The sequence below is a fragment of the Camelina sativa genome, chromosome 5 (genome assembly GCF_030686135.1).
Source record: "Camelina sativa cultivar CO46 ecotype springtype chromosome 5, ASM3068613v1".
NCBI lineage: Eukaryota > Viridiplantae > Streptophyta > Magnoliopsida > Brassicales > Brassicaceae > Camelina > Camelina sativa.
This window is the reverse complement of record NC_141884.1, coordinates 41,224,087-41,242,397: the sequence shown is the minus strand read 5'-3', so window position 1 is coordinate 41,242,397 and position 18,311 is coordinate 41,224,087. Positions and strand designations below refer to the sequence as shown.

Genomic DNA, 18,311 nt, shown 5'->3' with positions numbered 1-18,311 from the left:
CGGATAAGATATGGGCCAAGTCAATGAAATATCGGTCTATTAAATATGTGTTTTGTTGGACTTCTTTATATTTTATGTTACACTTACATGAGGTAGTACTAAATGGGCCAGGCCTGATTATTCTACAATATATGTTGCAATTTAACTAAAACGGTCTCGTCAAATTTACAATGGTCTGGCCCACTTCTCGCGTGTGTCACACAACAGGTAAACAAATGAAGACAATCCCCACACGCATGAAGAGCGCGTAACGCGCGTTTCACATATTCGGCAAGGTTATAGACTACAAAAATTGAAGAATTTTTAATATTTTGAGTTAATGAGGTAAGCGAGGCGCGTCTGACAAATTTAACCAAACAAACAACAACGCTGCAATATTTGTATACACAACGCTTAATGGGCTGGGCTTATGACTTATTCCACCATATTCCAAACGATGTCGTTTGAAGTTCGAGAGCTTTCTTCTTAGTCTTCCAAATTTTCGGCAGTTCTCTTTCCTCCTCAATCCTCGTCCATCGGAGCTCGCCGCATCACTGTACTTCGTTGTATCATGGAAGCTTGTGATTTTGTTTTAACTGTAGAATTGGTTTTATGATTTTGTATCTAAAATATCTAATGGTAGTAATTTATTTTCCTTGATTCTATAAGTTTTTTTATAGGAGGAGCGATGCCATTGATGATGATGCTACGGAAGCTGAGGTATTCTCTCTGTTTCTTCACTAGATTCTGTAACAGCTATGACCTCAGCTCAATTTTCTCCTTAACTCATGTCTTTATCTAAAGGGTTTTAATGGGCACTTGCAGAGGATTCTTCCCCTTTTGTTTCAGTCTACAATCACACAACGGTTAGTCATCATGGCAGGGACTATTCCATAGTCTCACACTACTAGTTTGTTTATAGGCTAGGCTAAAGTGTTATTCTGGATATATATTAACTATGTGCTTTAGAGCTGATCCCAATGCTATCACCCCATAACATACCAAAATACTCTGTAATGTAAGAATAAATCTTAGCCATCGTTGATCTTCTGCTGTTAGAGATTAACCTTTTCTTGGTCGTATAGGGTTCACCAAAAGCGGAAGAGCAAGATGTAGGAATCTTCTTACGGTGTGAAAGAGCAAATTCCTTTAGCCTTTGCAGAAACAGCAAGCACAATATAAGAGCTAGTCTAAACTGAGGATACATTATCCTTCTTAGTATACGACATTGATACCAATACAAGGACAAGTGACACGTACCTGGACAATTTCATTAAGTTCCTCTTCCCTCTTCCCTCTGCAACACCCTCTCTGGCCTTTGTCCTCATGATGTTGATGATGTCTGGTCCGAACTTCTCATAGAAAGATCCCAATGCCTGAAGAAAAAGAAAAAAAAAAAGCAACTTTTTATATACAAGAATTCGAAATAGTAAACCAAGACAGGTTTAAACTGAGGATATGTAAGCATACCGTTGAATACTTTTGAGTAGGAAATCAACTAATTAACAGAGGGCAAATGTTTTCTCTGGGAAAGCTTTTTGTCCAAACCCCAGAAGACCTGTAGAAGAAAAGGGAAACATAAACGGTGCTAAAATAGGAGTCTGCGGCAGTTCTGAAAACCACACACTATCTGGTTTATCTCAATCATGTACAATGGAAGATAGGGAAGAAGCCATGAACACCATAATTACCTGCACAATACTAAGGGTTGCAGAAATCACAGGATCTGAAATGTCTCATCCAGGACGTGAAACTGCATCAACAATTGTACCACTTCCATCACTTTCTGGTCCACCAAAGACATTTTACTTAAACAGCAACAACTGCAACAACAGTTGTAATGATTTAATAATGTACTCTCCCCAATAAGGCCATAACTACGTCGGTCCAAAACCAAGCTGCAAACTGAAATCAGAAAACATATTTACAAGACATATATTAAGATATAGTTTAATCAAAGATCTTAAGTATGCTGCACCTTAAACAAATAATTTGTTTCCAGAATCAGACTGAGGCCTGCAAAGACAAAACATAGCAGAGTTATGTTACAAACAAACATATCGAAAGTTGGTAACTTTATTCGAAGATAAGAGAGAAGACGAGTAGTGGCATACACATCACGAACATAATAATAAGATCAAACACAAGGAATATATGTTGCACCTTAAACAAAAAATTGGTTGCCAAAATCAGATTGAGACCTGCAAAGACAAAACAAAGTGAGTTATGTTAGGAACATACATCGAAAGTACATAAAATTTAATCGATGATAAGACAGAAGACTTAGTTGTGGCATAACAACACATCTTAATTGCTTACAAAAGGAATTAAGAATTGGGGACAGAAGAGCGAGTTGCAGTTGTCATACTTCAAGTAATCAATTCCCTGAAATTTGATCCCAAGTATTGTTACTTCAACTCACTGTCAGAAAATCAGGTCAGTGATCAGCTTATGAGATGAAAAAGAATGTGAGATAACAAGAATGACATCTAACGTACCCATTCTGCAAAGGTATTTGAAAATCAGGTCAGTGACCAGTTTATGAGATGCAGACGCTTTAGTACCAGAAGAGAAAGTAGACTTCTTTGGCACCAGACTTCCCTGGAAAACAGAGTTGAGGAAGATAAAATCAAGTAAAACTGCAGAACAAGAAATGAAACCAGGAATCAAAAACAACTGTTTAATACCTTGTTGTCACGAATAATTGGTTTCCAAAATGAGACGGAGACCTGCAAAGACAAAAAAAAGCAGAGTTATGTTACAAACAAACACTGGAAGTAAGTATAATTGAATCTGTGAAAAGACAGAAGATGAGTTGTGGCATACATATCAGGAAGACTGCTGTCGATAAGAAGCTTCTAGAGCTTAAAAGAAATCTTTATAGCCCCTCAGGATTTGGGATCTGAATACAAAATGATCAAAATCTTTGTAACCAATGTGAGAATCATTCAAGTACAAAAGGTTGTGGGTGTCAAAATTGAACAAACCTTAGTAACAGTTAGCATTCTCCAAACTTGGAACCGAGAGAGAACATAGTAGTAGTGATCTCCTGCCTCGTCTCCAAGCCATATTTTAACCTGAAAGTGAAAATTCAGAAGTGAACATGTAAGTTTGTTTCCAACAATTTCACAGCTAAATAAACCTTCTAGAGTTGTATAAAGAATACTACCCTACAGTACATGTAGAATGAAGTATTCACGAGACGTACCTTCTTAAGATAAAGTTTCAAATCAAAGATCTGAAGTATGCTCTGCACCTTAAAACAAATAACTGGTTTCCAAAATGAGATGGAGACCTGCAAAGACAAAACAAAGCAGAGTTATGTTACAAACAAAAATACTGAAAGTAAGTAAAGTCATTCGAAGATAAGAGAGAAGACATTATACTTTGTCATCATGTTGTAATGATCAGATGTACCTTTCCCCAGAACCACGTCGCTCCATAAGCAAGCTGCAAATGAAATCATCATCAGAATACTTAAAAACATTATTCACAAGACATATCTTAAGATAAAGTTTCAATCAAAGATCTGAAGTATGCTCTGCACCTTAAAACAAATCATTGGTTTCCAAAATCAGACTGAGTCATGCAAAGACAAAACAAAGCAGAGCTATATTACAAACAAAAATATCGAAAGTAAGTAAATTTATTCGAAGATAAGAGAGAAGACATTACTTTGTCATCATGTTGTCATGATCAAATGTACCTTTCTCCAGAACCACGTCGCTCCATAAGCAAGCTGCAAATGAAATTATCATCAGAATACTTGAAAACATTATTCACAAGACATATATTAAGATAAAGTTTCAATCAAAGATCTGAAGTATACAGCACCTTAAAACAAATAATTGGTTTCCAAAATCAGACTGAGACCTGCAAATACAAAACAAAGCAGAGTTATGTTACAAACAAACATATTCATTCAAGTACGAAAGGTTTTGGGTGTCAAAATTTAACAAACCTTAGTAACAGTTAGCATTTTGAAAATTAGGAACCGAGAGAGAACATAGTGAAAAGCAGGTGATGGGAGCCCACGTAACTGCCAAAAAAAAAGCCACCCAAGAATCAGAAGAAGTCAAGTGAGACCAAATATTATCAAAACCAACTTCTAAGAGCAAGTAACGCAAACCTCAGAATTCTTCCATTAGTAAGTCTCAAAATGATTTTCAGAAAATCCAAGTGAAAAGAAGAAAGAGAGAAGAACAAAGTTAACTTACCTTAAGCAGTCTGCTTAAGACTTCTTCATTTTTCAATCAATCTCTCTGACCTGCACGTATACAGAATCACATTAAAACCATATAGTTAACTTTCAAGTCTTAATTTAAACAACAACTTTAAAGAGAGACGAAGAAAAACTCACTTGTAGCACCTTCAAAGCTGCGTGCAAAACCTTTCCACGTAGACTGATTCTTGGCTTTTCTTGTTAAAACCTAAAATTAGACAAACTCGTTAGTAACCAAACATAACAAAACAGATCTAAAGAAATTAAAAAGGTGGAGAAACATATCTCACCCAATACTCTCCAGATGATTAACAATAACATAGATATCGTCGTCGTCTTTCTGGACTCCAGAAACAAACCCCAATCCAATCTTTAGAATACGATTTGACCATCGTTGTGTAAGATTGCATCATCTAGAGAAGGAACGAGCAACAACAAAATCCATTAAAAAAAAGAAGATTAGTCAGTTTAACGAAGAATAAACTTTAAAGGGTCTGAATTAGACTCACAACTTATGGATGAGGAGAACTGAATCTGACTCGAGTGACCTCAGCAAAGCACACATCATAAGCTCTCCGCATATGATCCTGCAAAAAACGGATTTCATATCAGAAAGACAAAACAAGACAAGGGAGTAGTAGAAACCAAAAAGATGCAGCAAAACATTAGTTGGCAATCAGACCTTCAAATCTTGCTATGAAGCAGAAAGTTGAAGTTGACTTCTGATTGACCAGCATGAAAAAGCAAAAGTTGCATAACCACCACCTGTGATCCCCCAGGCTTTGGACGAGAAGCTGCCAAGATAATCCTAAACCACAAGATAAAAGGAAGTTAAACCCAAACCAGGATTTTCAATCTATTGCTAACAAGTAACAACAACGATTGTGAAGTGAGGATTGAATGAGACCAAGTTATATGAGAAGATGTAAAAAAGAAAAGCAAACCTCTGCTGATTCCCCACGAAGCTTCACCTTTTGGGGGACATACAACCTCTCCATGTTTATACACTCTTTGACCGCTCTAGTGGCAGTCCAAGAGGCCGGTCACATATCAGCTGAAACGAGAAAGAGAAAACAGCATTAGAAGCATGTTAGTAGTATAACTTGCTAAATCTCAAAATCCAAGTGAAAAGAAGAAAGAGAGAAGAACAGAGTTAACTTACCTTAAGCAGTCTGCGTAAGCGATCTTCTTCATTCTTCAATCCATCTCTCTGAGATAAAGCAGACATGAGTATTCTTCTTCATTCTTCAATCCTTCTCCGTGACCTGCACAACATATACATAATTAGATTAAACTATATACTCAGTTCACAACAACTGAAATATAAACCCGAATAAAAATACCAAAGTCTGAAACATCATCATACATTCATTCCTCAAAGCATCTCCTTTCCACAACCTGTCTCGAGTGACCTGAGCAAAGCACACATCACAAGCTCTCCGCAAATGATCCTGCAAAAAAAAAATGAATTTCATATCAGAAAGACAAAAACAAGACCAGCAAAACATTACTTGTCAATCAAGACCTTCAAATTTTGCCATGGAGCAGATGATGGGAGCCCACGTACAGTAACTGCAAAAAAAAAAAAGGCATCCAAGAATCAGAAGAAGTGAAGTGAAGTGAGACCAAATATTATCAAATACCAACTTCTTCTAAGAGCAAGGAACACAAACCTCAGAATTCAGAATGTCTTATAAGGTCCATTAGGATCACTGAAGATGTCTGTGTATGGTGGTTAGTATTAGTTAGTAAATCTGAAAATCCAAGTGAAAAGAAGCTAGAGAGAAGAACAGAGTTAACTTACCTTAGGTATACTGATTCTTGGCTCCTCTTGTTAGACAAGCAACCTCTCCATGTTTACACTCTTTGGCCGCTCTAGTGGCAATCCAAGAGCCCGACCACAAATCAGCTGAAACTAGAAAGAGAAAACAGCATCAGAAGCAGGTTCGTAGTATAACTTGGTAAATCTCAAAGTCCATGTAAAAAGAAGAAAGAGAGAAGAACAGAGTTAACTTACCTTAAGCCAATGACTTACCCGTCCCTCCATATTGATGGTCGTTGGTTTTTCAACTCCTGAGAGGAAAACAAAAAGGCCATATCAACAGTTGTTTCACTATATCGAAAAAGAGAGTAAATATGGGAGATTAGGCAGACAAACAAAGAGAATACTCTACTATCAAACCATCACCAAGAGATCTTAGTACCAGAAACCACAAAAGGTCTTGCGCTTTAGCAAGTCATCATCACCATCATCTCCACTGATGCCTTACTCTGCTAGTCTAGAGCAAAGTTGACAATCCTTGAGGCTGATGCAACAAAAACAAAACATGCATACCAAAAGTTAGCTAGAGACAAGAGATAAGAAATAACCAGATATATATAAGCATGTCTCATGACTGCAAAACTTACCCCCTCCATATCGCTGCTTGTTGTAATCCTTGCTGTTCAGAAGTAATTCCAATATAGCTCACCAACCTGAGAGAAGAAGAAAAATTAAAGAAGACCATTAGAAACCAAGCATTCACATATGAAAACCCAACAACACACAAAACGCGAGAGACAATCTAGGTCTTACTCTTCACCGTGAAGAGGTTTGTAGTCACTGACAGCAGCTGTAGGGGAGAAGAAAGCATCAGAACAACACAATATTATAAATATCATATATTAAGTCAAACATTATCTGTGACAACAATCACAAACCTCTATTTTTTTCTGTGCTACTGCAGCAACCATCAACAAAGTGAGATCATGCATGCCAAGCATCCGAAAGAAAATCCTGTGATGAAAAGAAGAAAACCAACACGTCATATGAGAGAGTGGGCAGGGAAAACTTAAGCAAAACAGGACATTAAACAAAGGTGCATCTTCATACCAGAAACCATAAATGGTCTTGCGGCTAAGCAAGTCATCACCATCTCCACTGATGCCTTTCTCTGGTAGTCTTGAGCAAATCCTTGAGGCTGATGCAACAAGAAAAAAACATGCATTCCAAGGTTAAACTAGAGACAAGTGATAAAGATAACCAGAGATAAGAATTTTTCATGAGTGCAAACTTACCCCTCCATATTGCAAACTTACCCGTCCCTCCACATTGATGCTTGTTGGTTTTCCAACTCCTGAGAGGAAAACAAAAAGGCCATATCAACATTTGTTTCACTATATCGAAAAGGAGAGAGTAAATATGGCGGATTAGGAAGACAAACAAAAAGAATATTCCACAATCAAACCATCACCGAGAGATCTTAGTACCAGAAACTATAAATGGTCATGAGCTTTAGCAAGTCATCATCACCATCTCCACTGATGCCTTTCTCTGCTAGTCCTGAGTTAATATGACAATCCTTGAGGCTGACGCAACAAAAAAAAAACATGCATACAAAAAGTTAGCTAGAGACAAGAGATAAGAAATAACCAGATGTATATAAGCAAGTCTCGTGGCTGCAAACTTACCCCACTCCATATTGCTTCTTGTTGTGATCCATCCTTTGACAAGATTATGACAAAGCTTGCTTGCTGTTCAGAAGCAATTACAAAAGAAGACCTGCAACAAAGAGAGAGAGAGAGAGAGAGAGAGAGAGAGAGAGAGAGAGAGAGAGAGAGAGAGAGAGAGAGAGAGAGAGAGAGATCGCTAATTAGAGAAGCAATCAAACAAAACCGTTAAAAACAAACAGAGAAAACAGAGTGACGAGGATGAATCAAACCCTAGAAGATCTTAGTAGCCTCCTCCTTGATCAAACCCTCAGCGAGAGATCTTAGTAGCCTCCTCTGCAATCACCAATCGATCAATAGTTCTATCCTCCAGAAACAATCTGGATTAACAATAATAGAACTACGAGTAAATAAAACGAATTCGATTTGAAGCAAAAAAAAAAACTAGAAGGTAAAAATCAATTTAGAAAGCAAACCGTAGAAGTTGAAGTTGAGACTTCAGAGTCGAAAGCCATAACATATTATAAGCTTCCAAAGAAAACACCTGCGAAGGAGACAGAAGACGAAGAAACGTGTTAGTAAATAAAATAAAAATCAGAGGAAGAAGAAGAAGGAGTAGAGTTACTAGATGCGTAACAGAGAGAACACAACAACCAATCACCGATAGGTTCGCCACATCATACCATTTCCATCTGCAAATTTATAGCAAGACATTAGGAATGGGTCCTTGTTAGAGTCTTTGTTAACCTAGCAAGAAAAGGGAAGTTGACTGTTAGGAGTTATACCAAAGCGGGAAGAGAAAGTAAACAAAATCACTATGATAGGAAAAAAGATAAAGAAAAACACACGATTTTGATCTCTCCAGTCATGCTAGTGTCATCAAGGGCAAGAGAATGGCCATATATTAGCACTCCAAGGAACCTATAAGAGAAATTATAATTTCGATTAGAGACATGGTAGTATATATGGACCAATAATGAAAAGGAGAGAATAGATAAACCACCTGACAGCTGTGCTTCATCATTCAAGTTTTGGAGAGACGATTTGTAGTCAGGGAGAGCAGCTGCAGAGGAGAAGAAAGCATCAGAACAACACTAAGAGTCATAATCAAAATAAAAATAAAAAACTCATATCAAGTGAAAAGTTACCTGTGACAAACCTCTGTGCTTGTTTTTATTTTTTCTGTGTTGCTTATGTTTTCCCTCCTCACTTTCTCAAAAGGCCTCTTGTTTTTTCTTTGTTTTTCATCCCAGATAGGTTTCTTGCCATGATCTCATCTCACTTTGATGGTTGCTGCAGTAGCACTTGGGATACCAGAAACCATGAATGGGGGCGCCTTGCGCTTGATCAAGTCATCATCATCATCTCTACTGATGCCTTTCTGTCTGCTAGTCCTTGCGAGGCTGATGCAACACACAAAAACATGGAGAACAAAGTTAAACTAGAGACAAAGAGATAAAGAATAATAAGCAAGTCGCATGGCTGCAATACTTACCCCAGTACTCCATATTGTGATCCATACTTTGACAAGATTATTTGACAAAGCTTGCTTGCAATTACAAAAGAAGACCTGCAACATAGAGAGAGAGATATCGCTAATTAGAGAAACAAACAAACAAACAAACAAACAAAATCGTTAAAAACAAACAGAGAAAACAGAGTGACAAGGGATGAAAACAAACCCTAGAAGATCTCCACTGATGCCTAACAAATACCTGCATCAAAGAGAGATATATTAGTACGGATAACAAAAAAAAATCCATATTCGAAACCCTAGAAAAAATTGGGATCAGAATATGATTGAAGACGCAGCGCGACTGACCAACGATTAAAAAAAAGAAAACAATCATAGCAATATCATGACGAGAAGACAAAACCAATTTAGAAAATCAAACCCTAGAAGTTGAGATTTCTGAGTCGAGGATGAGAGTTAAATCGCAATGAACCGTAGAAAAATAAAATCAATTGAAAACCCAGAAGATGAAGAAGAATACCGAAGAAACGTAAAATCGCAATGAACACAGAATCTAGTAAACCCTAGAAAAAATAAAATCAATTGAAAACCCAGAACAGAATAAGAAGAATCCATCACCAATGATCGATTCAGCAAACTTTCAAAGACGCGCGCGTTTAGAAAAAGAAGAAGAAGAAGAAGAAGAAGAAGAAGAATCCATCACCACTTCACTATCTAAGGCATAGAGACGTTACCAGGTAGATAGAGAGAAAAAAAAAAAAAAACGTTTAACTGTTTAAGGATTGAGAAAGAGTAGAATCATTATTTATAGAGATTGACGGCCGTGATTTTATCTCATGTTAGATTTCAATGGTTCAGATTAACAACTACATAAGTCGGTAGTCAAGCTATCTAAATTCCCTTTTTTCGGTAGTCAAACTATCTAAATTCCCTTTTTCGGTTGAGTTTATTTTATTTTTTCTTCTCCGAACCTATTTTTTCAATAAGAAGAGAATTCCTTTGCCATCGTTTGGGTCCATAATTCAGCAACATCCTTAACAGTAATGGGAAGGAAGTGAACCACCATATATATAGAGAAAGAGAAAATCAGCTGAAACGAGAAAGAGAAAACAGCATCAGAAGCAGGTAGGTTAGTATAACTTGGTAAATCTCAAAATCTAAGTAAAAAGAAGAAACAGAGAAGAACAGAGTTAACTTAATTAGTCTCGAGTCTTCTTCATCTTCTTCATTCTTCAATCCATCTCTCTGACCTGCACGTATACATAATAAGAAGAAACCAAATAGTTAATATTCAAGTCTGAATCAATAAACAACTTAAAAGAGAAACCCTAGAATTTTTAAAACCTGTACTTGGCCGTCGGTCAAATCAGAAGAAGAAACACCAACTCCGAAAACAAACAAGCAACGTCCTCCGATCCTCACTTGGCACCATATCCTTCTGCAAATTCATCAAACGAGATACTCAAGAGTTAGAAGACAAGACAAGAGAAGATGTCTTAACTTAATTAAGAAAATAAACCCTAGAATTTGTATACTTTAACTTGCTCGTTGAAGAAGAAACGACCATGGAAACCCTAATATATCAATTCGAAGACAAAAGAGAAGAGACGGTGAGTGAGTGTACATTTTATCAAATTATTCTCTAATTATAATGTAAACAAGAAAATCAAACATGAAACTGAACTTACACGCGATGGATTGGGAAGAAAATTTACAGTGGTGCAAACCTGTACCTCCAGATGTATTCATCATTCAAGTTTTGAGAGGCTGGGGATGCTGTTTGTAGTCACTGACAGCAGCTGCAGAGGAGAAGAAAGCATGAGAACAACACTCAAGAGTCATTATCAAAATATTATAATAATAAGTGAAAAATTACCTGTGACAACAATCAGAAACCTCTGTTTTCTTAATCCCAAGTGCTACTGCAGCAACCATCAAAGTGAGATGAGATCATGGCAAGAAACCTCTGGGATGGAAAACAAAGAAAAACAAGAGGCCTTATGAAAAAGGGAGCAGGGAAACATATGCAACACAAGACAAATAACAAATCTTCATACCAGAAACCATAAATGGTCATGAGCTTTAGCAAGTCATCATCTCCACTGATGCTAAACATAAATAGATTTTAATACTTGTGCTTAATGAATTGTGAAAAAGGGGAAAGCATAGTCATTATTTACCTGCACACAAGAGCAAACAAAGCATAGTTCATGTCATCATAACTGGTGTTGTCGACGACACCATGGGTTCCTGATCATTTATAATTTTAAAAAACACTGCTTAAAGCTAAATAAGGGAAGATATTGGCATATTGGTAAGAATGTATGCATGAGAAAGTTTAAATTATCGTGTAACGTATGCTGGTTAGCATTAGTTAGTAAATCTGAAAATCCAAGTGAAAAGAAGGAAGAGAGAAGAACAGAATTAACATACCTAAAGCAGACTCGCAAAATACTTAGATAAGATCAATCAAGCAAAAAACTAGAACGTGATGTTAAAAAAAACACTGAAAATAAACCAAACCTGAGAATCTACATTGACATGCTTACCAGCAATTCCTGAAGCTTCCACAATCTGTTTTAGTTGTTGAGAGAGCAAAATCGTTGATGTCAGAACTTTGCACTCATTATCTTCTTCTGTAGATCTTCAGTATCTTCTTGACGCATCAATAAAGACAGATGAAGAAGAATTCAGTGTAGAGAGAGAGTGAGGGGAAGAGAAAAAAAAAGTTTTGATAGTAACTTTACTGAAAAAGAACTTACAACTTATGTTGCCTTCTATACAAATGAAAGCACATCTCCCATTCGAATTGGATAAAAGGGTTTAAGATCCTTCATTCGCTCTCCACGTCCTACCAGTTTAATTGGTTTTCCTGATACCTATCGACACCCAATTAAAGAGTAAACTATCAACATAAAACGTTGATCAAGTAACTTTCTATGACATAACTGATCAAAGAAGAAGAACACAAACCTCCTTGACACTCAAAGCAGCAGCACCTCTTGAATCACCATCTAGCTTTGTCAAAATGGCTCCTGTGATTCCTGTCTCTACATTGGATGGTGTCATCTGTTAGTGATAACTGAGTTCGGTCATATGCTACATGTTCAAGATATACTTAGATATGTGTATGCATATTAAAGGGTGCATGTTAGATAGTTGCGTTTGTTCGGTTACTAAACGAACGGTTACGACCGTAGCACTCTATATAATTGTGTGTAATGTTGTACGGCCAAATCGTTGAGAATAATTGAGAAGTTTTCCACTTATTCATTCTCTGTTTTATTCTCTACCATGCTTGTATTTGAAGCAATGGCTTCTGGTATAATACAAGAGCAAAACTTCAACATGGTATCAGAGCTTTATTGATTCAAGGGCCAGTGGAAAGCACAAAGAGAAGCGTAACAAAGCCTGCAAAAAGTTCAATCAAAAACAAAGATCACGGCAACATCATTCAACAAGAGATTCTTATGTTTGATGGAGAAACGATGATATCGGGTGTGGATTATGATGAAGGCCATCTTAATCACGAGATAATTGTAGCCAGTGGTGAAGACAGTGTTCCGAACAAACCGACGCAATCCTACACGGTCATCCGAAGGGGTGCGATTGAAAAAACAGAGGAAGTGTCCACGGAGGAGTTCACGACACTGTCAAGCACATGAAAATCATGTTTTGTTCATGGAACCAGGATGCGTATGATAATATGTTCAGTGCTCGGCCAAAAAGAGAAGATCTGGCTTTAAACCAGAATATGGCAAAACGTGATGTCGCTGCTGTTGAAAGCAAAAAAAAAAAAAAGCTTATTAGTAGAAAGTGGTGTTGAGTCCTTGAGAAAGACGTTCACAAGAAGTCCTGTTGAATGAAACAGAGCAAGGTTCATTGGCAAAAAGTGGTGGTTGAGTTTGTGAAGGAGGACTATAACACGGAGGTAGTCACCTGTTTGGAAGAATAGGGAAAAGATACTCAACAAAAATAAGAGTTCATGGTGAAGACAAGACTAATTACCAATTGGTTCAAAAGGTTGTTATCTTCTTGCCGCAAAAGATCGAGAGCATCGTTGCTGTTCTTGAACAAACAAAGTATCTATCGACCCTCTTTACTACAGAGTTGATAGATATCTTGAAGGGCATGAGAAGCGCTTAAGTCTCCGAGAAGAACGTATCAAAGAGGGTGCGTTTTATGGAGAAAAGCTTGGTACGAGAAAAGGAAACAAGCAAAACAAGAGAGGCCATGGGAAGACCAAGAAGTGGTGTGGCGTGTGCAAAATTAACAGTCACAGTGAGGTAGATTGTTGAAGGAAAAAAATGGAGCACAATAGGATGCTTACCTCGGAGAAAAATGGAGCAAACGTCGGTTGAAAAGAGTTAACCGATGATGACGTGGAGAAGATTCACGCGTAGGACGTCATGAAGACGTTATGATGATCAAAGACTAAGAGTGACACCAAGCAATAAAGGGAGGATGCTTACCTCAAAGAAAAAAAATGGAGCACTTTATGGTGATTAAATGGAGACACCAAGACCAAGCACTAAAAGAGGAAGCTTACCTCATAAAAAAAATGGAGCAGTAGCCGGTTGAGAAGATAACCGAAGAAGACGTGAAAATTTTTCACTTCACACACGAGAAGTCACAGAGATGTGAATGTGATGGTGATCAAAGGAAGAAACCAAGCAAAAAAGGAAGCTGCTTACCTAAGAGAGAAAAGGGAGATGCAGCCAGTTGCGAAAGGAAAGAAAAAGAAAGATTTCCTTAGAGAAAGTGAGTGGAAGAAGGTTGCAAGAGAAGTTCATGGAGACTTCATGACTGTTGACAGACAATTAGAGTTAGACCGAAACTCAATTAAGGGGGAGTGTTAGTGATAACTGAGTTCGGTCATATGCTACATGTTCAAGATATACTTAGATATGTGTATGCATATTAAAGGGTGCATGTTAGATAGTTGCGTTTGTTCGGTTACTAAACGAACGGTTACGACCGTAGCACTCTATATAATTGTGTGTAATGTTGTACGGCCAAATCGTTGAGAATAATTGAGAAGTTTTCCACTTTTTCATTCTCTGTTTTATTCTCTACCAAGCTTGTATTTGAAGCAATGGCTTCTGGTATAATACAAGAGCAAAACTTCAACATCACCAGATCTGTAGATGTACAGAAGCTCATCTTAGTATATGACTGATACAGGTCCCATTCTGAAACTAATTCGTTTTCATGACAGATATAGAATACTAACAGCGTACCTGCCAGCTTCTTGTCCAGTCAAGGCATCAACAACTGGTAACACTTCTGTGGGATTTAGAAATTTCTTCACGTCTTTTAATTCGTCCATCATGCCTTTATCTATCTGTCACAGAGAGTCAATTTCATTACTAAAGCTGCAATAGATTTATGATACAATGACTCAAAAACAAAAGATTACCTGAAGCCTCCCTGCAGCATCCATGATAAATACATAGACACTACTCTACTTTAGTTAGATCTGCAGGTTTTACATCAGTCCCTGCTGTATAAACCGCCACACCAACCTGAAACAAGGAGGGCATCAGGGAGTATTGATTTACAGAACCGATACCTATAGACACCCAATCAATGTAAAACGTTAATTAAGTAACTTTCTATAACATAATTGATCAGAGTAGAAGAACACAAACCTCCTTGACACTCAAAGCAGCACCACCTCTTGAATCACCATCTCGCTTTGTCAAAATGGCTCCTGTAATTTCTATCGCTACATTGATTGGTGCCACCAGAGCTGTACGAAGTACAGAAGCTCATCTTAGTATATGACTAATACAGGTCCAGTTCTGAAACTATTCAAGGATGTTTGGAATCTTCATGACAAATGTAGAATACAAACAGCGTACCTGCGGCTTCTAGTCCAGTCATGGCATCAACAACTAGTAACACTTCTGTGGGATTCAAAAGTTTCTTCACGTCTTTCATGCCTTTATCTATCTGTGACAAAGAGACAATTTCATGACTAAAGCTGCAATAGATTTATGATAATGATTGGTAATGTAAATAGTAGTACCTTTCCCAGCACAATTAGAATAGGAGGCCCCAAACACTTCATAAAGCTTAGAAACAGCCAAAAAGCAGTGTAGTATCTATATTTGAAAGAAAGGTCACTCTATTAACTATAACCAAGATTCAGCAAAACAAGGCGCATGGTTCAGCAGCACTCCGCTATGAGCATCAACGTTAGGCTACAGAGGGGTCCTTGACCTGTAAAAGAGATTACAAGATTCAGAAAACCAAAAACCTGAATTATTCATTTTTATGCTAAACCATAATGCGTAAAGCCAAAGCACGAAACGAAGACAAACCTGTTTAGGTAGCAGAAGAAGAGAGACTTGAGCTGGTTGTCAAAGAAATGCATGATGAGTGTGGAGCCAGAACCTTGAGCACCGTATCCAACTCCCTCATATATATGATCCAACAGCGTCGTAAGTAAACACACACCCTTTTCCTGCATTATAATCAAGAATTAATAATATCCCACAATGTTATGTTGTACCTCTTCCATAGTCACATGCATCAATCATAACGAAAAAAATAGAAAAGAGAAGAAGAGCACTTTACCTTTCAAAGATGTTATGTTGTACCTCTTCTATAGTTTGCTCTGCAAAAATAAAAAGAAGACAACAACTTAACAAAATGATAAGTAGGTACTACTGAAACCAAAATGATAGATCGTGAAACCAACAACAAAGACCAAAACGCATCACCTGTTAGCAAAACCGCCAAGAAACACCTCGGGTCTTCCTCTCCAGCCACCTAATTTAGTAAAGTGTAGATCAGACACCTCTCCTCCAACCACACGTGAGTATTATTGATACCAAAACGATAGAGTGAAGTGAAACAACTATAAAACCAAAAAAAAATGATCACATGTTAACAAAACCCGTGAGAAAGCTTGAAGACGTAGCCAGGAGAAGAGTATATAATTAGCTTCCAAAACACCTGCAAGACGAAGAAGAAGAAAGCACCGTAAGGAACCAATAAAAAAAAAAACAGAGAGTAAATAAAAGAAGTGTTAAGAGGAATAACTAAACCCTTGAAGACGTTAGCACAGAGAAGAAGCGAAACGTATCCTTGTCTCCTTGATACATCACCCTCATCGATAAACGCATCAACCATAACCTGAAATAACAGAGCAACAACTAAATCACATGAGCAAATTCATAAGAAAGACAAAAACACAGAGGGTAAAAGAAGAGTTAAGAGGAAGAACAAAACCCTTGAAGACCTTAGAAGAAGCGAAGCGTATCCGTGCCTCCTTGAGACATCACCCTCATCGATAAAAGGATCAACCATAACCTGAAATAACAGAGAAACAAGTAAATCACATGAACAATTTCATTGTGAAAAAAAGCAACTTGATGCAATTTAGAAAACAAACCCAAATATGAAGAGCTTACAAAAACAGACCCAAATAAGAAGAGCTGAAGAGTCGTGGATAAAGAGAGAGAGAACAAAAGCATAAGATAACAGAGAGCAATCCGTAATCATGTGGGTACTGGGTAGTAAATCAAAACACAACTTAAAAGAAAAGTATATAATGGGAGTTACCTATGTAATGGTAGAGCATAGATGGCAACAAGCTTCAAGAGACGGTGATTGAATATTACAAAGAGAGAATATTATGACGGGCTGAATTAAACCGCCATATCTAACTCATCAACGATGCTGAGAGTAGAAGAGAAGAGACGGTGATTGAATATTACAAAAGAGAATATTATGACGGGGCTGAATTAGACTCACAACTTACTTATGGATGGGGAGAATTTGAAGTGGACGAGGAAGACTCATAACCTGTCTCGAGTGGCCTCAGCAAAGCACACATCACCATCTCCCCGCATATGATCCTGCAAAAAAATGGAGTTCATATCAGAAAGACAAAAACAAGACAAGGGAGTAGAAACCAAAATGTTGCAGCAAATCATTAGTTGACAATCAGACCTTCAAATCTTGCCATGAAGCACACATCACGAGCTTCCTATAGAATCTCAAATTCGGGGACATCACAATTTGGGGTGTCTTCCTTTTCACTTCCGTGGGCCCTAAAAAAGCAGAAAGTTGTTAGACCACGACAAGAAGCATATACAGTAGAAGAAGATAGAAAAACACTGTTGCAAGGAAGCACTCACTTGTATAGCACATTGGTCTAGGGTATTTCTCATTCTTAAAACGGACAGCTGCACAAGAGAATGAAATCACACAAATGATGTACGTGATTCCAACTTAAAGAGAGAAGCCCTAAGAATTTTTTAAAAAGACCTGTGCTTGGCAGAGTTAAGTATTCTTCTTCATTGAATCTCTCTGGTTAAAACCATATATATAGCTAATTTAACTTTAAAAAGTCTGAATCAAACAACCAACTTAAAAAGAGAAACCCTAAGAATTTTTTAAAAAGACCTGTGCTTGGCTGTGGTCGAATCAGAAGAAGAAACAAACAAACAAGCAACGTCCTCGGATCCTCTCACCCGGCACGAATTCCTCCTGCAAAATTCATCAACCGAGAAGAGATACTCAAGAGGAGTTTTAGAAGACAAAGACAAGAGAAGATGTCTCAAACTTTAATTGAAAAATAATAATAAACCCTAGAATTTGTATACCTTCTTAACTTGTTCGTTGAAGAAGAAGAAACGCCCATGGAAACCCTAATTCATCAATTAGAAAGAGAAAAAGAGAAGAGACGGCGAATGAGTCAGTGTACGTTTTTATCAAATTATTCTCTAATTAAATAATAATGAAAACAACAAAATCGATCGTGAAATTGAACTTACACACACGATGGATTGGGGAAGAAGCTGATTTCATCTACCACCGCTTCATCGTCCTTAAGGTTGGAACACGAACACAACACCTTTGATTTCAGAAAGCAAAAAACATTCACCACGAAAATCAAAATCGATTCATCTTAGGGTTTTAACAAGGAAACACAGAAATGATACCTTTTCTGCCTTCTTCATGTCTGTCTCCCTCTTCGTCGCCATTATAATCGAACCCTCTTTCTCGCTCTCTCGCTTCTCTCTCTCTCTAAAGAAGCCAAGTGAAGTTGTGAACTGATTATGATTTCTCTACCTGAGCGTAAAAAAAGTAATTATAAACAGAGAAGACCGATAAAAAAAATGGAAACATTACTGACCAATTTTGCCACTGGGCTTCTGTACTTGGGCCTCACTAGTCCTAATTTTTCCACTG

General features: G+C 37.4%; 2 protein-coding genes and 1 long non-coding RNA gene across 102 annotated transcripts; 1 reads left to right on the top strand and 2 right to left on the bottom strand.

Moving 5' to 3' along the window:
- Nucleotides 1-206: 206 nt before the first annotated feature.
- Nucleotides 207-926, top strand: LOC147945053 (uncharacterized). Of its 2 annotated transcripts, none has more exons than XR_015558352.1 (3): nucleotides 207-324; nucleotides 660-699; nucleotides 805-926. It is a non-coding gene; the product is annotated as an uncharacterized LOC147945053 (long non-coding RNA). The 2 variants fall into 2 exon arrangements; XR_015558353.1 differs by having other exon boundaries at nucleotides 784-817.
- LOC104788577 (uncharacterized) lies at nucleotides 753-12,372 on the bottom strand. 50 transcript variants are annotated; one of them, XM_087452344.1, is made up of 55 exons: nucleotides 12,078-12,372; nucleotides 11,867-11,983; nucleotides 11,654-11,760; nucleotides 11,162-11,212; nucleotides 10,981-11,070; nucleotides 10,793-10,903; nucleotides 10,640-10,678; nucleotides 10,449-10,542; nucleotides 10,300-10,354; nucleotides 10,076-10,194; nucleotides 9,313-9,345; nucleotides 9,126-9,200; nucleotides 8,779-9,033; nucleotides 8,634-8,693; nucleotides 8,479-8,551; nucleotides 8,314-8,377; nucleotides 8,107-8,174; nucleotides 7,903-8,010; nucleotides 7,652-7,742; nucleotides 7,451-7,549; nucleotides 7,259-7,317; nucleotides 7,074-7,161; nucleotides 6,902-6,977; nucleotides 6,777-6,813; nucleotides 6,611-6,676; nucleotides 6,406-6,507; nucleotides 6,219-6,274; nucleotides 6,006-6,116; nucleotides 5,875-5,923; nucleotides 5,727-5,773; nucleotides 5,568-5,652; nucleotides 5,364-5,466; nucleotides 5,146-5,255; nucleotides 4,884-5,009; nucleotides 4,711-4,788; nucleotides 4,492-4,614; nucleotides 4,340-4,409; nucleotides 4,197-4,246; nucleotides 3,941-4,018; nucleotides 3,814-3,852; nucleotides 3,655-3,718; nucleotides 3,527-3,558; nucleotides 3,366-3,429; nucleotides 3,188-3,274; nucleotides 2,967-3,056; nucleotides 2,806-2,881; nucleotides 2,667-2,708; nucleotides 2,478-2,580; nucleotides 2,299-2,400; nucleotides 2,143-2,180; nucleotides 1,958-1,995; nucleotides 1,671-1,884; nucleotides 1,450-1,537; nucleotides 1,240-1,355; nucleotides 753-1,133 (listed from the first exon to the last, which is right to left on the bottom strand). In XM_087452344.1, the coding sequence occupies exons 19-25, from the start codon at nucleotides 7,681-7,683 to the stop codon at nucleotides 6,669-6,671; spliced, it is 399 nt and encodes a 132-aa protein (XP_087308470.1). In that variant the 5' UTR covers nucleotides 7,684-7,742; nucleotides 7,903-8,010; nucleotides 8,107-8,174; nucleotides 8,314-8,377; nucleotides 8,479-8,551; nucleotides 8,634-8,693; nucleotides 8,779-9,033; nucleotides 9,126-9,200; nucleotides 9,313-9,345; nucleotides 10,076-10,194; nucleotides 10,300-10,354; nucleotides 10,449-10,542; nucleotides 10,640-10,678; nucleotides 10,793-10,903; nucleotides 10,981-11,070; nucleotides 11,162-11,212; nucleotides 11,654-11,760; nucleotides 11,867-11,983; nucleotides 12,078-12,372; the 3' UTR covers nucleotides 753-1,133; nucleotides 1,240-1,355; nucleotides 1,450-1,537; nucleotides 1,671-1,884; nucleotides 1,958-1,995; nucleotides 2,143-2,180; nucleotides 2,299-2,400; nucleotides 2,478-2,580; nucleotides 2,667-2,708; nucleotides 2,806-2,881; nucleotides 2,967-3,056; nucleotides 3,188-3,274; nucleotides 3,366-3,429; nucleotides 3,527-3,558; nucleotides 3,655-3,718; nucleotides 3,814-3,852; nucleotides 3,941-4,018; nucleotides 4,197-4,246; nucleotides 4,340-4,409; nucleotides 4,492-4,614; nucleotides 4,711-4,788; nucleotides 4,884-5,009; nucleotides 5,146-5,255; nucleotides 5,364-5,466; nucleotides 5,568-5,652; nucleotides 5,727-5,773; nucleotides 5,875-5,923; nucleotides 6,006-6,116; nucleotides 6,219-6,274; nucleotides 6,406-6,507; nucleotides 6,611-6,668. The 50 variants fall into 50 exon arrangements, with proteins under 50 accessions (XP_087308470.1, XP_087308471.1, XP_087308476.1 ...); XM_087452345.1 differs by having other exon boundaries at nucleotides 8,268-8,377; nucleotides 11,654-11,757; nucleotides 12,078-12,369; XM_087452350.1 differs by having other exon boundaries at nucleotides 1,671-1,802; nucleotides 8,268-8,377; nucleotides 11,654-11,757; nucleotides 12,078-12,369.
- Nucleotides 12,373-14,060: 1,688 nt separating this feature from the next.
- Nucleotides 14,061-18,199, bottom strand: LOC104788571 (signal recognition particle subunit SRP54, chloroplastic-like). Of its 50 annotated transcripts, none has more exons than XM_087452399.1 (21): nucleotides 18,062-18,186; nucleotides 17,894-17,973; nucleotides 17,723-17,767; nucleotides 17,523-17,606; nucleotides 17,385-17,426; nucleotides 17,255-17,302; nucleotides 17,067-17,167; nucleotides 16,876-16,972; nucleotides 16,677-16,793; nucleotides 16,344-16,424; nucleotides 16,156-16,247; nucleotides 15,996-16,069; nucleotides 15,833-15,881; nucleotides 15,687-15,726; nucleotides 15,431-15,573; nucleotides 15,136-15,329; nucleotides 14,969-15,059; nucleotides 14,756-14,856; nucleotides 14,524-14,676; nucleotides 14,345-14,448; nucleotides 14,061-14,245 (listed from the first exon to the last, which is right to left on the bottom strand). In XM_087452399.1, exons 10-14 carry the CDS (start codon nucleotides 16,419-16,421, stop codon nucleotides 15,699-15,701), a joined length of 321 nt encoding a protein of 106 aa, XP_087308525.1. In that variant the 5' UTR covers nucleotides 16,422-16,424; nucleotides 16,677-16,793; nucleotides 16,876-16,972; nucleotides 17,067-17,167; nucleotides 17,255-17,302; nucleotides 17,385-17,426; nucleotides 17,523-17,606; nucleotides 17,723-17,767; nucleotides 17,894-17,973; nucleotides 18,062-18,186; the 3' UTR covers nucleotides 14,061-14,245; nucleotides 14,345-14,448; nucleotides 14,524-14,676; nucleotides 14,756-14,856; nucleotides 14,969-15,059; nucleotides 15,136-15,329; nucleotides 15,431-15,573; nucleotides 15,687-15,698. The 50 variants fall into 40 exon arrangements, with proteins under 50 accessions (XP_087308525.1, XP_087308573.1, XP_087308561.1 ...); XM_087452447.1 differs by having other exon boundaries at nucleotides 14,524-14,629; nucleotides 15,996-16,067; nucleotides 16,155-16,247; nucleotides 18,062-18,180; XM_087452435.1 differs by having other exon boundaries at nucleotides 15,996-16,067; nucleotides 16,160-16,247; nucleotides 16,354-16,424; nucleotides 18,062-18,180.
- Nucleotides 18,200-18,311: the final 112 nt, after the last annotated feature.